Raw genomic sequence first — 22828 nt, 5'->3', positions numbered from 1 at the left:
AACTCCAACACCCCCTGTCACTGRTATTTAAATTTGTAGAATCACAGAATCATAGAATTATTTGGGCTGGAAGAGACYTTTAAGGATCACCTGGTGCAGTCYCTCTGCCATGTGCCACCRGTGTCCCCAAGCCCTYCTCTCTGCTSTCAATCYTTTCATCACCCAGTYRGTGCTGAAAACACAATACCAARGCATGTCCTGCATGAGGGACCRGTGAGAAACCACAAGGATTAGCAGGATTATTTTATAAAAAGCCTATCAGTATTTTTCCTAAAGAATTGTCAATATATGTGTATTTTAACCTGGTTCTGGAAAGTCTTGGGTAACGCAATTCAGGCAGATATTGAGCAAAGAGAAGGCAGTGGGGCAGAATTACAACTCTTAAACTTGTGGCCCAGCACTTTCAGAAATCCTTGGGGAAGACAGTTCAATTCAGAGAGCCAGGAATGTTCTTGGGTGAGCTGGAGCTGCTGACAGGGGATTAATTTGATGAGTGTGTGATCCAGCTCTATCCCCTTTCACTTCTGGCATTCCCTGCCTGCACATGACCTCTGCCATAGGGAAATCCATGCTAATAGAATTTTCTGCTTTCAGCAAAGACATCCTCACCTTCCTTTTGTGCTGCTGGAGCTGTGTAAGGAGGCTTTAATTCAGGATGGGGCTGAACTATTAATTAGTGAAGTTGTGTTTTTCCAGCAGAGATCTGTGCTAGGACTGTGTGAAGCTGCTTTAATAAAATAAGAGAGCAAGATTCCCTGGTGTGATCACAAAGCCAGGATCATAACAGGGCTGCCAAATGAGCTTATGGTAATTATCAARTGATATATTTGATAATTGTACAGAATTTTGGGTGACTTCTGCATTAATTAGTAACAGAAGCTGATAGAGACATTCTTTTTATCAATATGGGTGGGGTAAGATATTTAAAATAARCCAGTTAGTTTTAGAGCCCTGCTGGAAAACTGAGTTATGTTAATAAGGTAAAAGGTTATTATTGTTTTTTCTTCATTTTTTAAATGCARTTTATATTAATTCATAGTTTATTGGCTTTTTAAAAATGGGAAGTAAGTGAATATGCCATGGATTTTTCTGTCAATGGTATCAGGAGCATTCCTCCCCCTTTGCCCTGTCCTAGTACAGCTGACTTTCCTGAACAGGAATTCTAATTTTGGAAGACACTGCTCTTTTTTAGCCTTTTAACTGATAATTTAATGTAATTTAAAGATGCTGACACAAGGTATACAAAATGGCCAGATTCCAGTTTTTATGRGTGGTTTTCTTCCTGTAAGAGCTCTGTATTTTCCAGAACCCAACCTATTGTTGCAGAGACAGGAATCCAGAACTGCCCTTTTCTAAGGGAATGTCCTAACCTCACATGGAAAGCTATTTCTCTCCTTGCTTCCCCTGAATTCTGTTGATCAGAGGGTGGTGAGATGTTGCTCTTCTTGSATTTCACTCCAGTAGATTTTATTCAAAATTGTAAAGCCTTTGCTTTAAATTTATGAATCACTGAGGTTCATTGGCAAACAATTTCTCCACCACCATTCGTGACCTTGTGCTYTCTTGCTGGCCCATCATAGACTCTTCTATGATTGCATTTGAGTCCCATCTTTTGACATGATGGAAACTTATTTTTTTTTAATGCTAGAAATGAAATAAATAAGAAAAAAAAGAGCAGCCAGAGTTCTGTGAAGGAACTGGAATCRAGCAGAGTATAGCAGCATTTCTTTTCAAAAAAAGGGATTGACTGAGGGTGCTGCTTCCTACCTATGTGTTGTAAAAAGTAATAGGAAAGTTCTTCAACTTCTGTTATGGAGAATTTGGATTTTGGAATTTGCTATGTATTGTGTTAGTTCTGGACTCAGCAGCTCAGAGAATCAGCAATGGTTTTCTGCCTGTGCTGTGTCCTCTTCATCTCTCGGACCTGCATGGACTGACACAGGTCCTCAACTGAGAATATTTTCAGCATTGGAGGCAATTTAAGTGATTTTTCTCTATTTCTCTATATTAGGCAGTATAGGGCAAAGCAATTGTCTTATTAAAAAAAATACTATTAAATACTTTATTTAAATTTATATTTATTACCATACTGGGAAATTCTGATAGAACTTTTCTTTTTGTTTGATGGTGGTTTAGAATTATTTGCATTTCTGCCCAATGACAACGATCAACTACAAAAAGATCTTCAGGAAATTTCATGAGGAATATTTGCAAGGGAAAGCTAATAAAGAAAATATTATTGCTAGATATAAATAGTGAAAAAAACTCTGCATATGATGGATGAATATTGCATTCCAGTAGCCAGGCAGATTCCTTCCTGGAAAAGGCTCTGGAATACATTTTTTTCTTCCAATACTTATATGCATATGGTGTTTTCAGTCCCTGAATATATATATAGTTATAGATAGATATAGATATAGGTACATATATTTATTCTTCCATACTTTGTTTTTAGATGTGATTTGGGGAAAAAAAAAAAACTAGTTTAAAGAGGAAAAAAATGTAGCACAAAGAGCATGGCAAAAGTTTTTTGGTGAAAAATAGACCACACACCTTGTCACTCTTCTGGCAACAGGGGTGAGATGACAATGAATTTTCAAACTCCTTTTAAAATACTTTGGTTTTTAGTGAGATGTCTTTATTGTGAAGGTATTTCTTTTCTTTCAGCAAATTTATGGCTTACAACACCGAGCCAACACTTCAAGTGCCCTGGTTTGTATCCTGGTTAGGGAGAATTGCATCCCTGAGTGTTATGGACCCATTGCTGCTTTTCTGTGCTTAACACCCAATAATATCCAAAATATCCAATTCAGTATTCCTGTTTTACAGAGCTATGGATACATTGCTGCTTTTCTGTGCATTTAACACTCAATAATACCCAATTCAGTATTCCTGTTTTACAGAACTGTGGATTCATTACTGCATTTCTGTGCATTTAGCACCTGATAATACCCAATTCAGTATTTCTGTTTTACAGAGCCAGGGATCCATCACTGCTTTTCTGTGCATTTAACATCCAATAATATCCAATTTAGTATTCCTGTTTTACAGAACTGTGGATCCATTGCTGCTTTTCTGTGCATTTAACACCTGATAATATCCAAAATACCCAATTCAATATTCCTGTTTTACAGAGCTATGGATCCATTGCTGTTTTTTTGTGCATTTAACACCCAATAATATCCAAAATACCCAACTCAGTACTCCTGTTTTACAGAGCTATGGATCCATTACTGCATTTCTGTGCATTTAACACCCAATAATATCCAAAATACCTAAATCACTATTCCTGTTTTACAGAGCTAGGGATCTGTTGCTACTTTTCTGTACATTTAACATCCAGTAATGCCCAATTCAGTATTCCTGTTTTACAGACCTTTGCATCCATTGCTGCTTTTCTGTGTATTTAACACCTGATAATATCCAATTCAATATTCCTGTTTTACAGAATTATGGATCCATTGCTGCTTTTCTGTGCATTTAATACCTGATAATATCCAAAATACTCAATTCAGTACTCCTGTTTTACACAACTATGGATCCATTGCTGCTTTTTTTTTTTTTGTGCATTTAACACCCAATAATATCCAATTTTCCAGAGCAGCAGGTCCTGCTGGTGTCACACAGGATTCCCTCTTTGCCCAGTGCTCAGCTGTGGGATGCACACACAGTGCTGGGATTTTAAGCTTTGTGGTGAACRTTTCTAATCAGTTTATTGACAGCTCAATAAAGAATTCCTTCAGGAGATTGTGCTAACATTCCTTCTGTTTAAATACTGATAGGATCATTTCAGTGCCTGCTGTGGTTTTATGGCAAAATACTAGGAATATAGTGAAGCAATTCTAAGGCAAAGRGTTTTAACCTGGTTAATCTTTGCAGCAGGAGCTCTTCATACCTTTCAYGCCTGGAAAACAGCCACAATGTTGTTGTCAGAGCTTGCATGTCACTGACAGGACATTATCTCAAGGGACAATTGCTTTTTGAATGGTTTCTGACCCTTATGTGTTCAGGTTCCATTTTATCAGCTTCTTCATTTTCTAAAAATGAAAACCAGTGACAAAAACGATGCTTTGGCACCRCTGCACTGCCATGCCTGGTTCTTATCTTTTTCTTTTTGCTGCCTGRCTGTGATTTGCTTAGCCCAGACTGAGGAGAGGTTAAAAGGAAAACCCTCTTTTGAGGGATGTGCTGCTGAATTTTATGCTTCCAATTTTATCTGTTCAAAACATGTGACCATTACATCCCTTCCAGGGCACGGAAAATAGTGTGAGTATCGAATTAGGTATTCCTATAAATAGTTGGGGAATTGTTCAAACTGACAAAAACTTGTTTTTCTTGCCCAAAGGTGACAACACTGGTGAACACGAGCAATAAAGGACCATCTGGCAAGAAGAAAGGGCGCTCTAAGAAAGCTCATGTTTTGGCTGCCTCGGTGGAGCAGGCCACTCAAAACTTCTTGGAAAAAGGAGACCAAATTGCAAAAGAGAGCCAGGATCTCAAGGAGGAGTTGGTTGCTGCTGTAGAAGATGTTCGAAAACAAGGTATGTGGGACAAGATGCTTGATGGGACAGAAGSTCTGCCCAGTGCCAAACTTTATTGCTTCATTTTCAGCCTGTTTTTATTCAGCTGTGTGAAAAAATGACCTTTTTTTTTTTTTTCACTTGGCTAAATCTGAGGTTTAAAGCCTGTGGGTGCAAAAGCAGGATTAGTATTATGGCACATATCTAACAATTATCAGCCAGATAAAACAGCAATACAGTATTACTTGTGGTTTCAAATGTATTTTGAAATGTATAAACTGAAAAAAAACAGAGATAACAGCAATATTAAGGCAATTATTTTCAGGCTGTTGGTGATAAAATAAATGGATACTCATTGATAGATATCATCTGGCAATTTTCCTTCAAAAGATAAAATGGGTATCAGATGCTTTCAAATTTACCTGTGTGGTARGTGAAAAATATGTTTTCAATGTATACCTAAACCAAAATGTTTGGTTTTATTGACTTTGATTGTAATTATCTTTATTGCAGCAGAATTAAGCACCTTTCAGGTTTATTCCGTTGTAAGTACTATAATCTAAAGATAYCATCTGGCAGTATCATGAGCCCTGGCTTTTAAAACAAGACTGAGAGATCTCCAACTGAGATTTCAAAAGAAGTCTGAAGGATTTGGGTGTAAAATAGTGATTTTCAGTGAGTTACTCCCTAAGAACTCATACAGTGTTTTTTTTCATCTTGTGGAAATTGGGCTGAAGTGCTTGTATGAGAAGGCTGGGTTAAATTTTGTGTGTTTAAGCACTGATCAGTGAATATTCCAGTGTGTTCTACCCTGAGGCTGTTTTTTCCCTCCTCTCCCCACACTGTRTATATTTGATTTCACTGTTTTCCTGTTCCTGTGTGGTTTGGGTTTCCTTAAATATTCATTTGCCACTACGTCAGAGTAAGTTAAGTATTTTCTGTATACTCTAAGTACAATGATATTCCAATATTCTACTAGGGCTTTGTGGGTTTCGTTGATTATTTTCTCTGCTGGGAGTTTGTTGTGGTGGTGAGGTTTTGGTTGGGGTTTTTAAAATATTTTTAATGCTGATGATGGCTATTCTGGCAGTAATTTTCATTTGCCAACGACTTCGGTTTCCTGTTGCTTATATTAATTATTTTGTGTTGTGTCAAGATGTAGCTCAGCATCTTGAGTGGTGACACGAGTGCCCATGTTCTCTCTGAATTTATAACACTCTCTTTTTTGGGTGCTGACTCAGCTTCTCCTCAGGAGCCTTCTGAGTTAGAGGCATCAACCTAAACTTGTACACTCTTTATCTAGACTGAATTTCTGACTTTTTACATGACAATAAGACTTTTACTCTTCTTTTTTTAACCTATATTAAAAAGAAAAAAACAAAAAATAAACCCGCGAAACAGCAGTGAAGACGCAGAGGGGCGAAAATTATCTTAAACAGTATTACACAGAATGACAGAGACATTCATCTCCTGTCAACACTGCAGGCTAGGAAAAAAAAGCCTGYCAGAAAAGTGGAGCAGCTTTTTTTGGGCTTGTTCAACACGATCCCATAATGAGGAGAGCAGGAGACACCACACACCATTATTAGCACCCACGAGCCGTGTAAACGAGACCGGCCCTGGTGYGACGTGAAATGATATGTTTAGCTCAGTGGCATCAAGAGCTGGATTAATGAACTGAGGATGTGTTTTCCTGGCTGATTCCCTGGCAGGRTTCCAGCTGGGATAATTACATCGTCAGCCTAAAAATGTCTCTGGCAGTTACAGCTGSCTCTTGGCGTGCTCCTCATTTCCTGCCCTGCCTTGCTGGGGACTGTTATATACTACTAAAGGCAAAAATTCACTCCAGGGACACTTGGTTGCCATTGATAGGTGTGGAAYAAATGCTCTGTATCATTTGCAAAAATGGTTTGGAATAATAAGAGTGCCTGTGGTGTTGAGATTCTTTTTATTTCTGTAGTGTGGAAGAGTGAGTTCTACTGGCTGGAGAAAACTCCAGTGATCAACTGGTTTGGTTTGCAGAGCTGGGTTCTAAAAACAGAGAGAAGAAAAAGAAAGGATTTTGTGCCTAAAGCTCATCCCTGTGTATATGTGCATCCCATAATGATTCGATAATAGGAACACTTTATCCTTCTAATTCTACACCATCTAAGTGAAACTATCCAGTTGCTGGGCCACTGAATGCTTTGCTGTGTGGGTGTTTATTCTATTTATATTTTTATATTTTATAAATTTTATATTGTCACAGAGCTGTGTAAAAGAGCTCCCAGATGGGGGACAAAGGAGACCTGTAGGAGTTTATAATTTATGTATTTTTTTTTTAGAGAGGAGGGCAAGCAGAGAGTCCTCTGTCCATGGTAGGGGCTGRAACTGGATGATTTTTAAGGTCTCTTCCAACCCAAACCATTCCATGACTCTGTGACCATAAAGAGTAAAAATACAAAGCCTGAAAAGTGCAGGAAAATGAAGAACTCATAGGTATAAGAAGTACAGTATATACTACACTCACAGCATAGGTGTGTAAATGCAATTGGTCTTTTATTGATTGGCAGAGAAGAAGGAAATTCCCTGTGCAGGAGAAATTCAGGCCGTGATTGACACAAAAATCTATCAAGAACTGCAAGTCCACTGGGTTAAGTTTGATTAAATTTATTAAGAAACTGCAGGATGCTGCAAAAAGCAACAAAAAGAAATAGSTTATATTCATGTAAATTTATTTTATCTGGTAAATGGCTTTGGCAATGTCTGTCTGTAGGTRTGTGCTAGTGACTGCCTGATTTTAATGTCATTTTCCTGGAAGTTTTCTGGCATATAGCTAAAACTTCCATTAAAAACATGATTTAGTCCAGCAGCTGGTTGTTGTGTTTTGAATTTTTTGCTTTTCAAGCACGRTAGATAAAATTTCACACCATAATCTGAAATTTATGCTTCAAYCAAGGGACAGAAAATAGCTGTTGATGTTTTCTTGTGTTTGAAGAMAGGGTAAAGTTGAGGTAGACTTATTTTTTTGTTCATGCAAATTTATGGACATTATRAAAAATAATTTGATCCATGGTACTCTGTGACTATCTGTAAGCTTGAAATTGTAAATGAACATCTGAGGCACGAAAGTGACTTTAACTTTCTTGGCAATGTTTTCTCTCTGGTGGAACACACTAAAAAATAATATGTTTAGTGCTTTAATGATTCTAACCATCCAGTTTTGAAAACKTTTTGAAGGAAGTTTTAAAACTAAAATGAAATCCTGTGAAAGAGGGTTTCTAGAGAAATCTAAAGAATCTAGAATATTTTTCCTCTAGAATCTAGAGACTCTTTTTTTTAGACAAAAACACCTTGATCTTTTCACTTAAACATGTTCTTGCTATGTTTATTTATAACCCTTTTAACTGAAGTACATGAGACCTTATTTTTTGCTTATAGTAGTTATTGTGTGCTAGCTCCTGATAGAGAAAAAACTATGTATGTGGGAAGAAATTACTAGAGAACAGGTTTTTAGAAAATCTAGACTTTCTATTCATTCTGAAAGGTGAAGTTTGGGCAATCCTGCTTAATGGGAAAATGAATCTCGGGGCTGCACTTTTGAAAGAACCTGTGTGTACAATAAGCATGTTCTTTTTTTTTTTTCCAGTCATATCTGTGATGAGGTGCTCTACAACTTCCTTTTTGTCTGGCTGGTGGCTCATGCCTGCTCTGAAAGCTTTGAGCACCAACATTTGAAGCCCTCTATTCAGCAAGTCACAGGAGCTGTGGCCTGAAAASTCTTTACCTTGTTAATAGAAAATGTTCCTTATCTCTTTCGAGTTGCTTGTTGCAGGTGGAAGCGACTTCAATTGTTATTCATGTTTGCAGTGTTCCTCCTCAGAAATCTGGCACTCTAAATGTCATTCCGTGTAAATACTCTAAGGCTGGCTCTTTCAGAATCTTTTCCATCCATTAATTATCCTTCAGCTCTCTGGGAAAAGAGCTGCAGAAAGACATTAAAATTCCTTTTCTGAAATGATTTAAAACACTTCTGATGAAAAAGCAGATGTTGTAGAGCATCTCCAAGAGTTACTATACAAAAAAGTGGTGTTGGGGTTCCCAAAACCAGGAGTGAGGCTGCTGCAGCTCCGTGGCCCCAGTTCCAAGACTGATCTTGTATTTCTGGTAGGCACTTGCACACAAACACACATATACAGCTTATACATATGTGTATATATATATATAGATACATAGTTTGTATGTGTGTATATATATATGGACATATATATTTAATATATATGATCATATATATGTTTATATATATTATATATATATTCACATATAAGAGATATATGTTTTTATAATTATTTATATTTATATATATATATATATAATTAGGATTTTAGCTTTTATATTTTTCATGTGTCGGCAATCCTGTAATTCTTTAGTGTTTAACTCCAGACTCCACAGACAGTGCTGAGCTCCTGCTCTCCCATTTTTACACAAAACAATTCCTGTCCAGCCCCAAACTCAAGGACACCTCCCTGTGCCAGGCCCCAAGAGATGGAAACAACAGAGAATTGGGGGAGCCAACTTGGAGTCAATGACTGCCTTGGCTGCAGCTGCAATTGGAGGATTCAGCCCCGATTTTGTGCAAATGGACAAAAGTGAGAAAGGGTGAAAAACCCGTGAGCCATTGTCCATTGTGGGTGTGGGACTGTCCTGAATGCACCTGAAGGCCCTGCAATAACAGAACTGCTTTTTAGTCTCTCGATTTTGTCTGGCCTCTGTTTTAGGTTAGCCTGTATCAAGCATCATATGTATATATGTATAGTTCATAGATACATCTGACCACAGATGAATACCATCAGGTATTCAAGCACTTGCTATTCTGTCGTTCTATGAGACACTGGAACCATCTGCCCAAAGAGGTGTTGGATGCCCCATCACTGGAAATGCTCAACATCAGGTTGGACAGGGCTCTGAGCATCCTGGTAGAGGTGAAGATGTCCCTGCTTATTGCAAGAGGACGGACTAGATGACCTTCAAAATCCCTTGAAACCCGAACCATTTTATCTTTCTGTGAAAGAGACCCAACAGCACCAGTTCCTTATCCTGTTTCCCTCTGTGGCTGATCAGCATTGATCCTTGGGGAGGAAACTTAAAGTAGTGAAAAATGAAATGCATACAGGTGTCCCTGCCCATGGCAGGGGATTGGAAATAGATGGTCTTTTAGGGTCCCTTCCAACCCAAACYATTCCATGATTTTGTGATTTTCTGTACACATGRTTTAAGTTTTTTGGGAGAACTGCTGATGGTACTTGCTCTTGGTAAAGCCAGCTGACTCTCTGAGATCCTTTGCTTTTTCTTTGTACYATTTCCAAGAGATTTATTTCTGTTSCAGCCTTGGCTGGAGCTTTTCTGGTATTCATTTCACTTCTCAGTGTTTTGTTTAAGCTCATGTTAGTTTAAATTTATGAAAGTGACTTACATCCCCCGGTTATGTCTGTTACAAAGGGTAGTTGKTGTTTGATGTATTGCCTGAACATGACAGTTTTGAGACAAATTTTGAAAAAGCAGTGATACAAGTTTGAAACGTAATAAAAATTAATATATTTGGTAGTTTTTTATACTATATTTATTTATATTGTCTTTTTGAAGGTTTTATTACTATTGTGGCTTTTTATCAGGAAAGAATAAWATTGCTTTAAAATGTCAACTTCTGACAGTTGTCAAAAAAAAGGTATGCTCACAAACTGAAAGTTACAGAAATAGTCTTTCTTCCAGAAATATTTGACTTTAATTTTAAAATCAGATCCTCAAATTACTGCTTATTTTTCTGCAGCAATATTGCTGACAGGAAAGGATTTATTTGAGAAAGGATTGCAGAAATGCAGCATAGTTAAAAAGAGAAAAAAATAAAACTCCCTATCAAGGGATTGTAAATAGGCCATGTTTTGCAGTRAATATTTAACTCCACCAGCCATTACTATGCATGAAATTTCTGAATTCAGATCAAATTTGGAGAATGGTTTCACTAGCATTTAAATTAAAAAAAAATAATTTAAAAAAAAACCTCAACCTTACAAATTGGAATAGGTACCACAGGCAGTTATCTTTCCCTGTTCTGTCTTCTAGCAGTAATTCCCAAACTGGCTTGGCTTAATCCACAGTGAGTAATCCTCAGCAGCATTTAATGTACAGCCTTTTCAATTAATTTTTGAGTTAACCATGAGCAGTGTTCTGCAAGGAGATTTTTTCCCCCTCATGCATGAAATCTGTGTTTGTGTCCCCTCTGTGTGAAATTCAGTGTGGAGACTGGAGCTGGAGTCTCTGACCCCTCAGAACAGTTCTGTGAAGCTGCAGAGCACCCCGGGGTGAGCATCTCGACCTCTCCTTTTGAAGCTGTTCTGATTTATGTGTWACTGAAACATCCTCTGAGTCACAGCCAAGTGCTGGAAATGAAATCGCTGTTGATTCATTAGGCAGAAATTCTGAACTGAAATTCTTTTTCTTTCACATAACAAAAAAAGGAAATAAAAAAGGAAAAGTTTGAGTCACCCTTTGAACTGGAAAATCAGTTATTTTAGTCTGTCAGATCAAATGTATTTGGAAGGAATTCCTTTCAGCTTGGCACAGGAGTGACCTCAGATGACTGTGTAGGTCAGTGATGGAAGTTTTTTGCTGAGCAAAGCTGCGGAGAGTTTCACCAGCTGTCTAATGATGGATAGGGAAACTGGTGGGAGATCTGGAGTGGTGCAGAGACTTTGTCTGGCGTATTTAAATTATAAAGTATCTTATTGAAGGGAGGAAGTCAAGGAGATGGACTTGAGATTCTGTAATTTCTTTATGCTTCCGTCGCTGAGCAGTGAATTTTCAGTCTCAAAAAATTAACTGGAAAATTTCAAGAGCGACTTTGTGATGATTACACACGTATAGGAAAAAAAAGAAATACTAGCAAACTTTGACAAGAAGATTTCGTTCCGTTGAGTAAATTTTGTGAAGGAATTCAGTATAAAAAAGTGAGGTTTTCTGTGTTCAGAATGTAATTGTAAATACCGCTGTGATTCAATTCACATATGGGGAGCTTGGGTTTAGATCCATGTTACCGTGATTATTTCTGCTTGGTTAAAAGTGGGAATGACCTTAAACTGAAGGAGGGCAGATTTAGAATCCAATATTTGGGGAAAATCCTCTGTTTGGGTGGTGAGGCCTGGCACAGGTTGCCCACAGAAGCTGTGGCAGCCACAGGTGACTCTGCTCCAGAAGAGCAATTGTGGCAATGGCGGCTCTTCCTTTCATGGCAGCTTCTGCTGAAGGCGCGAACTCCTCTTCAGAGGATTTTTCAGGATCGCAACCGTAGCCTGTGGTAAAGATGCATTCCACAATTAGAAGCTGTTTTTAGGTGAATTTTGCAAACTGGTGGAAAGCAAGAGAAGCGAGCGAGTTGCTGGGGTCAGGCTGCTGTTTGCCTGGATGGACAGAGCGGTCCCTTCACCTCACACCCCACAGCGGCCATGGCAGCGCCTCACACATGGCGGGACCCAACGGTGGCAGCGGTGCAGGTCCCACACGATCCCTGAAATTCTCATTTGCCTCTAGAACTGCTCTGCGGGCTCCAGCCTTTCTGGTACAGGTTGCTGCCATCTGTCTCTTTGTTCCTGAGGCTTGCAGTCGCCACCTTGGAAAGGAAATGTTGGTGCCACTTTACATTTGTCCCTCAGCCATGTGGCCACCTCAGGCAGGCGGCATCTTGGGAATGGTAATTCCAGCATTTCACATTTTGCTTTGTATCTGCAAAGATCAGCCAGCTCTGTACCTAGCAGTTATATACTGTTATCTTTTGCCTGTTGCTGTTGCCTTTGTTAGGAAATTGTTGCTTGTTTCACTTATATCTACTCATATCCTTTCCTTATTGGTGGGAAGGGATTGGTTGGGATTCAGGGGGCCCAACTTATTTTTCAGTGCTCACCTTTTTAAATGCTCTTAAAACAAGACACTGTTTGTGGTTGCAAGGAAAGGGAGGTGGCTCATTTTTGAGTGCTCACCTTTTTAAATGGTATAAAACCAAAACCCTGTCCCTGGAAGGGTTCAAGTCCAGGTTGGATGGGGCTTGGAGTGACCTGGAAGGTGCCCCTCTCTGTGACAGGGGTGGAACAAGGTGAGTTTTAAGGTTCCTTCCAACTCAAACCATTCCATGATTCCGTGACTTCTCAGTGGTATTTCATGAGAAAGACACAAGCACTAAATTTCATCTGGGTGTCTTCCTTGCCCCCCTGCTCAGTCCTCCTATTTGCCTACAGTACGTTTTGTTCTGTGTTCTTTATTTTCGACTGCATTTTTCCATGGCAGTCATCCAACTTCAAAAGTTGTATAAAAGCTTCTTTCTCCCATACAGATTAGGCTTTAATTTCGGGTATGGTTTCAGAAAGTGGTATTCGATGAGAGAAGTATTAAAAGTGACAGCATGAAAATTTGAAATATACTTCCTAATATCTGAGTCCTAAAAGATGCTTAGTCAGTATATAAAAGGCTTTAATTTATTGCTTTTCCATTTACCATTTTGAACACGTCTGTGTCTGAAGTACATTTTTCACATACTACAAAGGCCAGYAATACTTTAAAGAGTGAGGGAATAAAAAATGTTATAATCAAATAACAGGCTCTGCTGAGAAGTGTCAAATTATAGCATTCTGATCTCCAGCTATCTTGTTCTCTCTGTTTTAATCCCTTTATCAGAGACAAATTCTTTTTAGACTTCAGATCTGTGAGATATTCCAACTGCTGTTTATATATGAAAATGGGAAAAGGAGCCTATTCTGTAAAGCTGATGGAATTTRGAGTAATTTTTATATCTACTAAAAATAAAATTGTAGGCTCTCCACTGATTTTGATTTGGGATGTTTGCAAATCTCATTCATCCGTAATTGTTCCAATTGACTTTCAGAGCTGTGCTTTAATTTTTTTTTTTTTTTAATGTTTTAGTTGTAGATAAGTCAGTTTTTAGCCTCTGCTCATATTATGTGATTTCTAGAGTATGTGATGAAATATATGTGTTTTTTTCTTCARAAAGTGTGTCACCTCTACTTCTTTTCATCTTTTTGTGGTGGACTTCATGGTTTTAAATCACACTTTATTTTATTTATTCAATATTCACCTGTCTGAACAGAGAACTAGACTGGACCTTGAGCAGAAAAGGAGAGTTGGTGACCTTTGTGAAACAGGACAGGGAGCTCAGGAGAGCTACAAGGGTATTTGGAGGTCGTGCAGGAAAAAAAATTGAAGGGGCAAAGCCACAGTAGAACTTAAATTTGCAACAGCCATAAAAAACAATTAAAAAAGTATTTTGTAAATACATGAGTGACAGTAGTAGGACCAATTTTGAGGGGTTCATTCTGCTCTCATCTCTGCCCTTCAGCTCAGAATGCCGGGAACCTGGAGGAAAACTGCTCTTACTGTTGGAGACTGACCAAAGAAGGAATTTAGCCTTTTCCTCATCCTTTGTGATCATGGTTCCCTCTGCATCCAGTAAAGGATGGAGTTCATGGAATYGTGAAATGGTTTGGGTGAAAGGGATCTTAAAGCTGTTCTAGTTTCAATGCCCTGCCTTTCACTGGACCAGAGCCTCCTCCAACCTTGATTCCCCTCAKCCTCCCTTCTGCCACGGTATTTGGTATTTATAAAGGACAGTCCTAACACTCAGCCACAGTTTTCTCTATTAGCCATGCAGACTTAGACTAATGATCGTTCCTTTCTCTTCTCATTACAAATTTAATGATGATCCTGTCTTGTTTATGAGCCTTTTACTGTGCACAACAGCAATCTGCTTTTCTGGGTGTTRATCGTGGGCTATAGATCAGTTTTGTGTTTTGGTCCCTGCACTGGAATGTAAATTCACACCATTAAGCTCAGTTATCTCATTATTTCTCAGCACAGAAGCTCTTGCAGTTTTTAAACATCCAAACAATGTGTAGTTACATAAAGGTCTCTTATATTATAACTCATAGGTGTCACAACATATATGTGAATTCCCATTGGAACTGGCAATTAAGTGTTACGATACTAAAAACGTTGCTAAGTCAAAATCCAATGAAAAACTGCTGTAGTCTTTGAAAATTAATTTTTAAATGTAATTCCCCATTTTGGAAAGATAAACTTAATTTTCATGATGCTTTGAGCATGATTTTAGAATCCTTGGTAAGTTGTTTTATGGTGAAAAAAYSACTGCACTGGATCTGAAAAATAGGTTATCATAATGTGTGGATTATGCGAACTAATAGAAGAAATGAAATACATTTTTTTAAGTGCTGTTGTACCTTCTGTCTGTCACTTTGTGTAAACCCACAGATGCTCTCTTTATATTGTTTATTGTCTTGTTTTTAATATTTTTTCTTATTGTAAGCCTATACCATAGATTTTCCCRGTGCTGATGACTCTCCCTGGCCTGCTTTTCTCCTTTCTTAAGCTCTCTCACACTGGAATATTGTTTTCAAACTTTATATTTAAATTTTTCCTGTTAGTTTTATCTCTTGGCTGCAAACCCCTAAATTGTTCAACATTAATGTACCTTTTCTCTTAGTCCCAGCTGGGTTTGTGGGAGGTTTTTTTTTACTTTAAGCCATGTTTGTTCCTCAGATTAAGCAGGTGATCCCTGCTTCTCTTACCACCTCTGTGAAGACATTCAGGTAGGATCTAAGTGTAAGGAAAAGCATAAATTAGCAAGGATACAAAACTGACCCTTAAAAAGAATTAGGGAGTTGATAATCCACCAGAYTGATCAATCTCCTCATCAATCCTTCCCCCTCCTCACAGTGCTTCCCGTGAGCTGCATTAGCAACTTGCTGCTCCTTTTTTCACAGATCACTGGGATTTTTTGATAAATTTTGTTATGAAAGTGCATCGTGGTGGAAAATATCAACCCTTTGAACAGAAGCTTATCTCRAAAAATATCAATTTCAAATAAACTCTTTCTTGGGTATTTTTTTTTTTAATGTGATAATAGAGAGTGATGGAACTGATTCTAATTATGATTTTGAACTTAGTTCACAGTGCCTTGGGCACAGATAGAATCTAATCTCGAATCTTCCTGTCTGTACAGTATTTTTGATCCTCTTCAAGCCCCAGAATGATGAAAGTAATCTCCAGAATGATGGAATCTGTGTTCCTAATGCTGAATGCCACAGCCATTTTCTTGGAGTGCTTCCTTTTCCRTGCCTGCTAGGAAATTTCTGGTGCTTTTCAAATGTTGTTCACTTCTATACCTGGTACATTCATTCCAGTTTATTAATGACAGTTCTATTTAAATTAATAAATTGTTATGCAGAAACCCATTAAATGATTAAGTTCTAGATGTTAATCACTAGGACTTACAGATTTTTCTTTGTCAGATACATTAATTTTAGCCCTTTTTTATAATAATGATTTAAATAAATGTACCATGCACAGTTCACCAGAAAGATCAACTTTTCCTTGCGTTTTCCACTGTAGTTTCTTGTTTAGGTGATGAACTATTTTACTCATTTTGAATGTGCTTCTTGATGCAGCTGTAGAACACTATAGTTCAGCATCATGACTTTTGTCAGGATATAAATAAAGCCAAGTTATACTTTAGTTGAGCTTGAATTTTTAAATTTGTCTCTATATTCCTAAAATCTTAGGAGGTCCAGTGTGTTTTCAGGTTCCCAACTACAGTGCTGAACATCTAAAATGTTCATGTTGATGTTGATGAACTCTCCAGTTCAATGAAGGCAGACCAGTTTAGTTTGTCCCTGAAGGGTGTTAATCCATGGAGTAAATGAGTTGCAGAGAGGGATTAGAAATGTTAATGTATTCTCACATCCCAAACAATGTAGTTTTGAATTGAAATTTAATTGGTGTTTTATTGTACTTAAGTGTATCAGTGTTGTTCCAAATGCACTGTTAATCTGACTATTAATTAGAAAAGTTCTTTCTAAAGCATAACATTCATGGATAAATTGTCTTACATAGTCATAAATATATGGTTAAATATCTTAAAAGTTCTGTATTCTTGCTATTTCACTATCCCTTAGGAAAGAAGTAGTTGAATTAATTAAAATTACATATTTTAGTGGTCCATGAAGTGAATAATWTGGTGTCTTCTTGCATCTAAGAGAGAATATTGGAACTAAAATGCATACTAGATTTAAGTCCATTGTGCTTTAAAATGCAGAGTGATTCATCTTCCATCTCTCTATCTAAATGTCAGATGTAAAGTGAGTCAAATTTAAGTGAACTGGATTGTCTGTACAATGAGTTCCAGAGAGACAGCGCTCTAGGAGCTGAAATGTGCYGGGAAAAGATCAGGCTTGATCATAGATGGCCTTTTCTGGCCTTGAAATCCATTAAAACAATGAGAACAGTGGTCATTCTATCACAGATGGAGAACAAAATCCCAGCTGCAAACGGGAGAGGAGATGAGTTGAGGGACGTGGTGGTAAAGATGTAGGAAAAAAGATGCTAAGGAGAGTGAAGACTAAATGAGCCAGTCATGTGAAACTTTTGGAATTCTGAATAGAATTTTTAATGCATATTTTTATTTAGTAAGAATGCAGAATGAAAATGCTGTACAAATTACTTCCCACATTCTGATAATAGAGGTTAATTCTGGAATGAACATATCTAGTTATGGACAATGGACATTTTAAAGTACTGTAAAAAAARGGATGTTTTAAGAGATGTAACAAGTAATCAATGTGATTAATAAGGTAGGACGAATATAGGAGGAGAGAAACCAACCATCCAAGACCAGATTAAGTTGTTATTCCTAAAATGTGAGATGTATGTYGGGATGGACAGTGAGTGGTCCTACTCTATTTGGTAATTTCTAGACAAATCTAATGGGGATAAAATTGCAGATCTTTGCATGCCTGAAATGTTTGCTTTAGWTTCTTAACAAGACAACATCCATGATGAAAGGATTAAAAACCTATTTATATAGTTTAAATATGCCTTATTAGCAATTTTGGGTTATTCAAATATATTATATCATCAATTAGTATAATMATCACTGTTTTATRTGGAATCTGCAACTCATCTTGGGTWTATATATTATTAKAATTTAAGATAGCTTCATAACAGTGCTTTTGCTCTAATTACAAGGACACCACTCTAAAATACTTAAATTATGTCATGGATCAGTTGTTCTGTCTTTTTAATCTTGGACATGTAGAAGAAAAAGAAAAATCTAAAAGAAATGGATTAATTAGTCTGTAGCTTTATTAATTTCTTCCATTTGAGAGCTGCTCAGGAGTGGTGCMTCCAATCAATTTGTCATTGTTCTGTTAATTATTTCCAGGTGTTTGGTGTATTGTCAGCATCCCCTACTGATCATAGCTGTTCTCCAGATTGCTGCTCTGTGCCTGTCTTCTGTCTCTTAATAAACACTTCAAGGCTTTGGAAAAAATGAGATTTCCTCTGTCTATTAACCATTGAAAGCCTTGGTTCATTYCTTTCCTCACAGGTGGATGTTTTACTTTAAGTCTGCTCATGAAATTTCAGTAGCTTTTGTTGGTGACCTTTGCAATCATCTGCTGATAGATTTTTGCAGTTGGTAAGGTCTCGGGGATGTGGTGGGGTGGTTGTGGTGTCCTGGGAAGGGCCAGGAGYTGGAYTCAGTGGTCTCTATGGTTCCAACMCAGGATATGCCRTRGTTCTATGAGTATTTCTCRTGAATGGTCCTAAAAACCTGCAGTTCTTAACATTTGTGCTCCAGAGGCAGAATTGTTTCATGGGGCTGCTTTAATGATTATGGAAGTGGATATACGGTGCAGTTAGAGGGGACTGAAGTGCTGCCTTTAATCTGTCAGGACTCCTCACCAAAATACACAAAGTCAAAAAGGGACAATAAGAACAAAAGTGGAAGAAGAACACAGTGAAGTTGAAGGACAAATGGGACATGAGAAGAAATGGATTTAAATTATCTRCAAATATGGGCAGTATAGCATTAAAGTGTCTCTAATGAAAAGAACCTGTCRCATTCTGAAGTTCATTTTGGAATGAGTTTCCTACTTCACATTGGATTAATTGGGGTTAAATGTCTGAGCTGTTTCTAAGATGGAAGTTTGATAAATTTATGAGTGTAGCTATTATCATATTAAGATTATTATTAATTRTATTATCAAACGACTGACTGAGTGGCAAGGAAGCAGACCTGATGACTTCAGATGTCTGTGATTCTTGCACTGACCCAATTTTCACTGAAAGAAATTTAATATAGATTACAGAACAAGTTGAAATTAATTTTGGGAAGAAATGGGAAACTGAATGTAGGGTTGAATTTTTCAGATAAAAAGGTTTGTCTAAAAAAATAATTGTGCTAGCTGAAGCTCCAGTGTTACCTTGAGCATGAGACTGGTTTGATACCATTGSTGTAGAAGGATTAAAATATGTTAATTGGCACTGAGACAGATGAGCCTTCCTCCTCATAACTGCTAGGTTTTTAGGTTATTAGATTCTAAATTATGAACTACCAGATCTTTTCAAGTTTTAAACAACCTACTGTGAACTTTTATGTTAACTTTTTGGTTTGCTTATTTGAATATGTCTATTTCATACTTTTTGCTGAATTATTTTGGAGATTTATTTTACGTAATGTGAGCTTTCTAAGGTTAAATAATCCAAACTCCTTTAACTGTTTGCTTTTTTTTCTTTTGACCCTCTATGCATTTTCCCTCTGCCYATGAGTGTTGATTTTCCAATTTTTTGCTAGGAATGTCTCCTTGGATGTTCAAGACTAAGAAGATGATTTAACTTCTTGCTTTCCTGATGCCACTGACTGATTATTGAATATTGTTTCTTTCTTTCATAGTTCAAGATAAATATTTATCTGAAACTGTTAATTTGGCAGAAAATGGTGAAATCTCTTCAGCTCCTAAATGAAAGTTAGACAATTTGCAGCATCTGGTTCCAAAATTCAGAGCTTGCTTTGCCTGCCATTTTAGCTTGGATTTCTCTAAAATTCAGTACTTCCACTTACAAGAGCTTTGTTGCTGATTGCTTGGAATCACTTCCATCTCATCTGAATCCAACTTTGTGCTTAAATGAGGGAAAGGCTTGCTGGAATTTTACGTGGTTTTGTGTGTCCCCTTGGGTTCCATCAGCTCAATATGCTCTGAGAGTGCATTTTGGAGCAGACTCTACGCAAAGCTGAGTTAGATGGTTTCCTTCAATAAATAATTGAAGGGAAGAAGATGCTTTACCATGTTACTCTGGTTAGAGAGAGCCTACAGGGATCAAATTTTCAGTTTGGAAACTCACATCTAACCCTTGCTCACATGCTAGGCTCTCTGCTGTTCTGTGGTCACCCTCAGTCTCTCCTTTTACATGAAATATTTCAGTCACTGACTCATAATAATAATAACATAGACATTTCATTCCCAGTTTTTAGCCCACTCTCAGCCAAGAGTTGTTGCTAATTTTTTGAATAACTGGATTAAAGTATGTGTCTGAAAAATCTTTGTGGCCTCAAAATTCCTTGCTCCTAGTTTCAGTGAATTTTTGAACACAGGTAAAATGCATGGGAAGGTAGGGAAAGCAAATACTGGTCCTGCTCCACAGAAACCTAATTTTCTGTTTTATCTTGAATTTCAGCTCTGTGGTGCTGAGCAATATTACATTTAAATATGTTTAGAAATTTGGTTTGTTCTCTTTTTACCTGACAATGATTGTTWGTTAATTGTCTCCTAAGAAATTCTTTGAGAGTTTTGCCAACCTTATGGAAAGCAAAGAGGTTTATGCTGCCTTAGAAATGAGCCACTTGAATTTTATTTTGAAATTGTATATTATCAGCTTATCATCCAAGATAGACTTCCTGCAAATTATAATATGAACATGCAGTTCTAATGATAAATGCAATAAGGAAAAGAGTTCTGATGGGAGTTAATCACTGTGGCTGTCTTAAGTCTCTCCCCCACGATTTGCCTTGTCTTATGGGAAGTTTTGCCATCTGGGATTCTTTCTTAATATTGCTGCAATAATCTTAAAAGAAACGTAGATATGCTTTGATTTCACATTAGAAGTACTTTCTTTCTGGGTTTCTGCTCTGGAGACAAACAGAACAACAGCAAAGTTTGGGTTAATACAAAAACTATGAATCATAGGCAGGCTAGGAGAGCTGGGGTTGTTCAGTCTGGAGAAGAAAAGGCTCCAGGGAGACTTTCCAGCATCTTCCAGTGCCTAAAGGGGCTCCAAGAGAGCTGGAGAGGGACTTTGAACAAGGGCCTGGAGTGACAGGACAAGGGGAATGGATTCAAACTGCCAGAGGGCAGGGATAGGCGGGATATTGGGAAGAAATTCTGTGGCTACCTCTGGATCCCTGGGAATGCCCARGGCCAGGYTGGATGGGTCTTGGAGCCACCTGGGATAGTGGGAGGTGTCCCTGGGGTGGAAGTGGATGGTCTTTAAGGCCCCCTTCCAACCCAGGGGTTTTGTGGCTTTCTGATTTTTTTCCCAACATCAGTTGGGACTCAGTTTAGCTTTTTAGTGAGTTATTTATACTTTCTGGAAAAATGAAAAAAATGCAAGGCTGCAGCTTAACCATTTGTGTGTCCAATGGCAGGAGAAACGATGCGGATTGCCTCGTCGGAGTTCGCGGATGATCCCTGCTCCTCGGTGAAGAGGGGCACCATGGTGCGCGCCGCCCGCGCCCTGCTCTCGGCCGTCACCCGCCTGCTCATCCTGGCTGACATGGCTGATGTCATGAGGCTTCTCTCACATCTCAAAATCGTAGGCCTTTTTTACTTTCTCTGTTGGGTTTATGTGCTTTGTGCGTGTTGAAATGGGATAAATCAGTTATGACTGTCGTGGTCCATATTCCTTATATCTCACAGTGCCGATATAAGATAGGAGCTAACACATTTCTGCATTAGTCTCACTCATTTTCTAATTCTGCAGAAATTAATATTTGGACACTTGGAGCAAAATTTGTCAGATCTCTTGGGTGACTGGACTAATWCTGCTGTTAAACAGCTTTCTGACCTGAAGCAGAGCATTTGCTCCCCTCGCACCTTATCCCAGTGGTTGCTCTCCCAGTGTTGCTGTCTTGTGGCACAGTTTGAGTACTACAGCTGTCTACTCTTCTATTTTCTCTGCTTGGCTTCTGAATAGTTCTAAAGATTGATTGTGTWATTTGGAGTGAGACAGCAGTACAACTATCTAATCAATGAATAAAGAGGAATTAAAGATTTCCAGATAGTTTGGATGTATTTATATTCACTTTTCACTCCAATCATTCGTGTTTATCTGCAGTACTAAAAGGATTTTCAGTTGAAAGTGGGAAATTTATTTTTCCACCCTCCCTAGTTGTTGCACTGTTACATYTTTATTGCATAAACAAATCAACAAAATCCTCTGAAAAACAAAACAAATTTGTGCAGGAAATCATATCCAGAATATTGTCTTTTTAACAGTGCAACTATACAACAATGTCATGTTCTGGAAAAACAGTGAGAACCCTTCAACTTGCAAACTGTGCAGGTAGCCTGAATAGCTGGAAAACAGTTTTCATAAGGAAAGAGGCCGATTTTTCTGCAGTGAGCTCTGCACTAGTGAACAGAATGCTGCTCCCAGAATTGTCAGCACATGGCTCTGGTTACRTGCAGTGTAAGCAGTGTCTCTCTCAAATATGCTTTTAATTTTGCTCCTCTATAATGCTCCATGCAACTGTAATTGAAGTTGTCCTTTTCTAGCAAGGCCARCACTTGAATATCATAAACAACAGTTTTTTTCTGAACATTATTGTGAAAATTCATATCCAAGGGCTTTCATAGGCACTGAGAAATGCTGTTCTCGCATCTGAGATTTCTTTTGCAGCAGAGTATTGTGTTGTGTAAAATACAGATGTCCAATGCTGGTTTGTAAGAGGGTGTATTTACTTGCACACTTTGCACCCTGGATTTGCAAGGGCAGTGCCTGGCAGTGTGGTTTGTAATCTCTGCATTTCTCTGATGTTATTACAAGTTCTTTTTCCAAAAATCAGCAGTCTCTGGTTGTTTGCAGMAAAATTCAACATAAGGACCTTGACTCTGACTTTTATTTTCATGTTAAAAAGGGTAATTTATTTCTGAGGATTAAACATGTAAATATCCTTACCTAACCACTTTATAATGCTAACTACTTTTAGACAAATTACTAGGAGGAAAAGTGGTTATACTATACAAAATTGATGAAGGAACAGCTCTTRTGTTGACTCAGAGGTAACCTTCAAAGGCTGGTGTAAGTTAACCATAAAATTAATGAACTAAAATAATTCTGCATGTCAAAGTAATGAAGCCTGATTTATTCTGAATTGTACTGTAATCAGTTTTCTCTGAAAGCATGTCAGAGGCTTC

The 22828-nt window shown here is 37.9% G+C and overlaps 1 protein-coding gene across 2 annotated transcripts in view; it reads left to right on the top strand.

Moving 5' to 3' along the window:
• The window catches only part of CTNNA2 (catenin alpha 2), a 447877-nt gene that overhangs the window by 89993 nt on the left and 335056 nt on the right, over positions 1-22828 (top strand). For both annotated transcript variants that reach the window (XM_057369301.1, XM_057369302.1), the window contains exons 3-4: positions 4346-4541; positions 21058-21224. In XM_057369301.1, coding sequence (XP_057225284.1) covers positions 4346-4541; positions 21058-21224 — 363 coding nt within the window. The remainder of the gene's footprint in view (positions 1-4345; positions 4542-21057; positions 21225-22828) is intronic.

This window comes from Malurus melanocephalus, unplaced genomic scaffold (genome assembly GCF_030028575.1).
Source record: "Malurus melanocephalus ecotype Western Australia unplaced genomic scaffold, MMel_1.1 scaffold_107, whole genome shotgun sequence".
NCBI classification, from domain to species: domain Eukaryota; kingdom Metazoa; phylum Chordata; class Aves; order Passeriformes; family Maluridae; genus Malurus; species Malurus melanocephalus.
The sequence above is the reverse complement of the archived record's forward strand: the minus strand, read 5'-3'. Positions and strand labels throughout refer to the sequence as shown.